Source organism: Arachis hypogaea, chromosome 2 (assembly GCF_003086295.3).
Source record: "Arachis hypogaea cultivar Tifrunner chromosome 2, arahy.Tifrunner.gnm2.J5K5, whole genome shotgun sequence".
In the NCBI taxonomy this organism is placed as follows: Eukaryota; Viridiplantae; Streptophyta; class Magnoliopsida; order Fabales; family Fabaceae; genus Arachis; species Arachis hypogaea.
In genome coordinates, this window is record NC_092037.1 from 98,519,088 (window position 1) to 98,526,141 (window position 7,054).

The 7,054-nt window shown below is 29.9% G+C and overlaps 1 protein-coding gene across 1 annotated transcript; it reads right to left on the minus strand.

Annotated features, from left to right (window-relative positions):
* Positions 1-893: 893 nt before the first annotated feature.
* Positions 894-4,409, minus strand: LOC112755472 (uncharacterized). The gene is made up of 9 exons (XM_025803591.3): positions 4,092-4,409; positions 3,758-3,883; positions 2,977-3,038; positions 2,652-2,888; positions 2,393-2,563; positions 2,179-2,228; positions 1,711-1,843; positions 1,587-1,624; positions 894-1,495 (listed from the first exon to the last, which is right to left on the minus strand). The coding sequence occupies exons 1-9, from the start codon at positions 4,129-4,131 to the stop codon at positions 1,399-1,401; spliced, it is 954 nt and encodes a 317-aa protein (XP_025659376.1). The 5' UTR covers positions 4,132-4,409; the 3' UTR covers positions 894-1,398.
* Between the last annotated feature and the right edge of the window lie 2,645 nt (positions 4,410-7,054).

The window sequence follows — 7,054 nt, forward strand, 5'->3', positions numbered from 1 at the left end:
TAAATTTGATTAAAATATTTTTAGACTAAAATAAGACGTTTAAACTTTTTGAGATAATATTTAAAACGGTAGGAACTAAAATAATATTTTCTCTTATTTTATTTTGCGGTCATTATTAGGAAGGCAGTGGTACCTTGAAATTGGAAAACATGAATCATGAATGAATGAATACAAGTTGACATAATAATGGATCATGGAAACCCATGACACATTCGTCTCGTCAGTGTCATTGATGTTCTATAGTGTAGGTGTAGCAGTAACTTTCTCTGACTCTCAGGAAATCATTAATTGTAACAAGCATTCATAAATATGTTGCTGTGATTTGGAATATCATGGTCTACTCTAATTAGAGTTTAGTTCGTTCAAAATATATATATTTACACACTTAACAAAGACTCTAAAATCGAAAGTTTGAGTACAATTATGTTTATCAATTTTTTTTTAACTACTACTTTATTTTAACTTTAATCTACATATCATTGTTAAGAGTGTTTAAATTTGTGCAGAGGATATTACAGAAAATGAATAAATGTGAATATAATAGACATGTTAAACTTAACCTAAACAACCATACTATATAAAACACACAAAAACTAATCATCAATCGGCTATGTTATACTAGCATATTTGGTATTTATGAAAGAAAAATTATATGCTACTATAAGGGAAAAAAATTGATTATTCTGTGATGACAGATTTTGATTATTATACTTTGAAACGTTTAATTAACCTGGTAGCTGATTGCTTTATTTAGAAAATATATAAAATAATAAGTATAAATATAGATAAAAATAGTATACAATAACTAATTGGATAACTAATTTTGAGTATTCATCAAATATCTTAAGCCAAAGGCAATATATTACTATTTGAGAGTCATAACAAGGAAACTATTAATATACAAAAAAATAATATTGAATCTCACTCAACCCTCCTTTTTTTGAGGGGAGGTGACTAATGTAATTTCCATATTACAGTGATGTTATTACAGTAATAATGACAATAATAATACAAAAACAAGAGTACCCTCTTGTAATACAATGATCATAGTAATAGAAGGGTTGGAACTTGGGAACCAAAACAACCCTAGACTCCTTTACTGGCAACTACCCTGGAACTTATTCCAGCAAAACAATGGAGATGACGATGACGACAACGACGACGATTACAATAACAACAACATACTAAGATTAGAATGGATCCCTTAAAAGAATTTACCTGATTGCCAGTAAAAAAAATGTGATATTGTTTTCTGGGGTATGTACCTCAAATCACCAATCAAAACTAACTGAATAAAAATCTATCTAAAAGAATGGACTTGTTCGCAAGAACTAAGAAGAGTAGCTTGCTTCTTCAGCACTTATCAAGAATCATTCTAATCAAAGTTGGTTTATGGTACTAGATTGCCTTCAATCCAGCAAGTTTTCTTAGCTCTTCACATAATATAAATGTAATTGTTGTTTGTGGCCCGATTCTTGCGAATATCGCAAAGCCCCTGGCAGAACGGTATGGTATAGATTAAAACTATGTGAACAAAATATGCATGCTCTGAACCCCAAGAATGCTAGTAGTGAACATAAACTCACCCTTTGTAAAGTGCCATTGGACCCTCTGTAAGTAGGACCTGAACCACAAATGAAAAGTTGCATTAAAACACAAATGCAATTTCATGGCAGGCTTGGGCGATACGAGCGAAAACAACATGAATACCTGGTATGCACAATGAAATCCACTTTTATAGAGCCTAGAACCTTTCGATGCACGTTGCAACATGAGACGAGTTTTAACCATATCTATGGGAGCAGTTACGATGGTGCTCAAAATGCCAGCAACTGTGCTTGAGCTATATAGGGTAGAATTACAGTTAGATCAGAATTGAATCTTGTGCCAGTCTAAAGACAAATAATATTGATCTAAGTTAATCATATGAACAAAATTAGTTAGGCACCTTTTAACAAGATATTAGTTTTCAATATGTTGCACTCAGTATCATCAGTTCCGGAACATATTTAATTTGTCCTAATTTTATAATTCAAATTTCTTTTCCAAGCTTCTTCAGTCGTTGTTAATCTAAAGTTGTTGCTCATAAATTGGGGATTCTTAACCATATTCAGTTTACTATGATTCAATTTACACCAAGAATCCGAAGAAGGAAAAGAGTTGGAAGGAGAGCCATACATCAGATGTAGATGGAATCCTTCTTCAAGAGATGCAAACCTGACTAAAAGCTGCATACAAAAAATGCAAAATAAATTATGAAAGCAGAGAGACAATAGTATTGACAATGAGGACAGAACTAAATTAGGATGAGGATTAAGAACAATAGAGCAGAAGTATTCTCTATGAATTGCTTAAGATATAAGTAAAAAGAATCATACAGTTTGAAGCTGACCTGCTTGGTTTCATCGTATGTAGCAAGCTGCGATGCAGTCAAGGCAGCTGCTCGGGTCATAGCAGGGCCGACACCCTTCCAAAGTGCTTTGATTCCCTCTTCCGATACAGTTCTCTGAAGCTCTACTATCGGTCCACTCTTGTTCATCTCTGGATTCATTTGCAAACGCACCTGATTGTGTGGAATATGATTTCAAAGGAAAAAAAAAAGGGTAAAAAAGAATTAAACTAAATTAGAAGAAAACAAGAAAGTAACACACCTTAAGAACTTCAATTGGATTGGTGAGTGCAGTCGAAATAGCACCAGCAAACATGCCAGAAGCGATTTTAACTAAAACATTCGAGGAGCCAAAAGTAACATCACAAGCATGCTTAGAGGGTTCATACAAGCCCAAGCGTAGTCCTCCATAAAGAACTGACCTTGTTAGTGCAGGTGTCAAGCCCGAATACAAAGACTTTGGTCCTTCGTTTTTCACCACACTTAAAAACAATTGTCCCTGAACAAATGCTTAAATGATAAAAGTTCTGTAACTATAATGTGATAACGGAGGTCATTCATAGGTAAGGTCGAACTCGGCACACTACCATTCCAGTCAAAGGACCTTTCTGGCCAACGAGTTGCATCTGCAGCCTTACTTTCAATACATCTGCACAGAAAGTAAAAGCAAGATATTTAGCTGTTCTTACCGGTTTTGTTTTCAGTTTTTCCGGATCCCAAATACACTAGTATCTTCTAAACATGTTCAAGGTCTCAATCTCATTTAGCCTTCACCAATTTTTACATAACATCCTTTTTTCTTTTTGACAGCATCTTCATCGAAACCATTGACTTCATTAGTACCTAAAACATTTTCCTAAATGCAGCTTCGACTTATGAACCATGCTTATCCACAAGAAATACAAACATAGACAGAGTTCTACATTGTTATAAACTACATTTTCTGTTTTTGAACTTGACTATGCGAAAAATAGGTTGCATTATGGTTAAATTTCAGAAAATATCGTTCATTTGAACTATCCCCGGTTCGCCTTTCATTCATATGCGTTGAGTTATCCTCAATTGAATCCACTAACACAACAATCATTTTCTTGCAATGCAAACAACAAGGGATATAATATAAATTGCAAAACAACCAAGAGGGACAAATATACAAGACCTATTAGTTCTTCAAACAGTTAATATATACATTTAGACTAACTTTATGTTGGATTCAAAGCTGCTTATAATCAAATCAAAACAAGCTACAAATGTTCCAATGACACCCAACCAAACAGCCAATCAATACCAAACATAAATTAAAAAAAAATTGAATTTTGGGAATAAAAATTCCAAATATTTGGGAAGGTAAGAGATAGAGAGAAGAACCTAAAGGGTGAGTGATTGCAGTTGCAACTGCCACAGAAAGTCCACTTGTACCAAAATGATTGAAGACAGTGGAAGGTGATGTAGCCCAACTTTGCCTCTCACCATTCCCATTAATATTACTAGTTCCTGAACATACACACACACATTTTTATTTATTTATCATTGGTTACCTTCTTCTCAGAATTTCAACAAATTCAAAAATCACAACTTTACAGCTGAGAAAATTTAAAAAAAAAATAAAAAAAAATGATGGGCACAACATGCAGAGATCATGAAGATGAAAACTTTATTGAATTGCAAGCAAAAGGGTCTCAGAAACTGAAGCTCAAGTTACCTGAAGCTGCCGAATTATTAGAAGTTGAATTTCCAGCCATTTGTTTTTTCCTGTTAAGAAGAAAAAGAAAAGAAAAAAAAAAACAAAAAAAGGGTGTGTAGATCTGTGTTCTCTGAAGGGAAAATGAAGAGAAAGGTTAAGAAAAAGAGCACCAATTTTATCGGGTGCCCCGTAGGGACTTCAGAAAAACAACCGCACCTTCTGATTCGGGGAAGACAACATTAACAAGAATATTAAAAAAAAAAGGATAAAAAAAGAGAGAGAATAAATAAATATATAAAACTATAAAAGAGTGTTTTATTTTTTTTTTAATGCAACAGAAACACATGCATTAATCTCTACTATATATATATAAGCTTGATCCCTATTGAGTATTGGTGTTAAATTTGCACACAAACTTTAATTTAATCTTTAAATTTTTAATTATTTTTTAAATTTGTAAACGTGACTGATATTAATATTTTAAAAAATAGATCTTCTCGATTATTAAAAAAATTGAGAAGATAAAATATAATTTTTAATTTTTAATATTTTTTTATGGTTTTTTGTTATACTTATAAAATTAATAAAAAAATTACATTTTACTCTTTCAATTATTAAAAAAAATTGAGAAGATTTATTTTTAATATTTTTGGATAAGTTTCAACACACAAATATTAATAGAATATTAATATAGACCACACAAATATCATGTTCAAATTTTATAAAACGACGATGTTTTAGTTTTGGCACTCAAGTAACTTAAAATTGATGTTGTATCACTTATTTTGGATGAAAAAATTTCAATAAATATCAGTTACAAAGTTGTTTTTGAGCTATTTGAGTATAGAATTTAATGTATATTCGGTTATCTACATCAAGTATGCGTAAAAAATTATTTCAAAGACTAATATAAATTACATTCACAAAATTTAGAGATTAAATAAAAACAATTAAAAATTCAAAAATTAAACTAAAATTCGTATATAAATTTAAGGATCAAATTAAATATTATTTCCTATTTAGTGGCACATACGTCTTTTGAGAAAAGAAAATGATTTGCGTATATTTTTTCAATAACTGAATTGTTGTAATTAAAAAAATATTTAAGAAATTAAAATGATATAATAATATGTATTTTATGACTAAGGACAAAATTTAAAAATTTGAATTACCACTTAAGTAACGAGCGAGAAAAATGTCTACCGCAACTAATTAATGTTACATTACTTATAGGCAAATTTAAAAGTGCAATTGAAGGATTAGAATGAACAAAATTGTTATCAGGGAGATGAACGATGAAATTGATCATAAAAACTATATATTAATAATTGTTATTTATATTGTATACAATAATTCTTTAACTTCTTTGAAAAAATGAGAGCAAAGGATCCATAAATAATGACTTTCATTATTCATTCAACATCAAACATTATTATACATAAATAATACATATCACTCTGCATCGATATTATTACATTTCTTCTTAATATGTTTCTTGTTTTAATCACTTTTGCTACTAGTTTGTATGATTTCTAGCTTTTAATTGGAACGTTGAGGAAAATCATGACTATATGGCAATTTGTGTCTTTGTCGGATGATGATCTTACAATTGAAATTTATGATGTTTGAATACTAATTTTAATTTTGGAATAAAGACTTGTAATTAAATAATGCAAAGAAAACAATAATAACAAAATATCACATTCAAACTTAGAGAAGAGAGCTATCATATAAAGTGGTCTTCAATACATTCAAAGAAATATTGGAGCTTGATAGTTGTGTTACAATCCATATCTTCACTATATGGATCCATCCATATTTTTATTCCTAACTAGAATCCAAGGAAATTCTAGTTTTATGAACTCAACTCAAATACTAAAGGAAATCAAAATCAAAATCAAAGATTCTCTCTTTTTATATAGTCAGCCAAAACATAGATATTATAGACTGTGAACAAATGCTACAAATTTGGCAATTTCTGTTTAAGGTCCAATCACAAATGGTGGAGGATCACAATCACATGAACGAGGATCGTTACCAAATAAAATACTCAACCCAAATCAATAGAAACCAATAATATTAGTAAGAGATCAAAGAAAAAAGAAAAAAAAATTGAGTTACAAATTACACAAGTTACAGAAAAAAAATACAAACCTTTTTGTTTCTGTCTCCGACATCAATGACAATATCTACTACATGGTCTTCATCTAATAATTCTCACACCCATCGAAAATACAAACTTATGCTTCAGTTCGAACAGCAGAATACTTATATCTGGCCGATTAATTATATATAAAAATTCAGAGATAGGTTCTCCAATTAGGAACTTCTGTAAATTCAAAAGGATCTCGAGCACAGCACAATCTATGAATTTTATATACTATGGGTTATCTTTTATGATATATGAACACCATAAATTTGTTAAGAGAAAAAGAAAATAATTGACATAAATTAAGAAACATATAAGATTAAGAAAGTTACCTTGTTGATTCCTTTAACCCGCATTGCACCATCTCTTAAAAAAAATAATTTTGATCTAAGCCTAAGCAGTACTTGCGTCTACTGTTCATGTAGGTAGTGTTTGTTTTTGGTATATATTTCCATAAAAAATAGATACGGGAGTACACAGGAGTACATGTATAATGTTTATTTATTAAAACAAAAATTATGAAAGATATAATTATACACAAGCTTCCATTAAAAATATGTATTTTATATTTCTCTAAAATGTTGATACACAAATTTTTAATTTGAGACACTAATTTTTTTACAATTTTATCATGCTCTCTATTGATATTAAAATGCTAAAATAATAAGGATAAAATTAAAATTTTAGTATAATAATAAATTGTTTGTTATGTTCTGTCTAACTTATCAAACACAATATAAAATTAGTGCCTTTTTATATCTATATATTATTATGTATCTATATCTATATTTCATTTATGTTAAACAACAATCAAATACAGCGATAGACATCT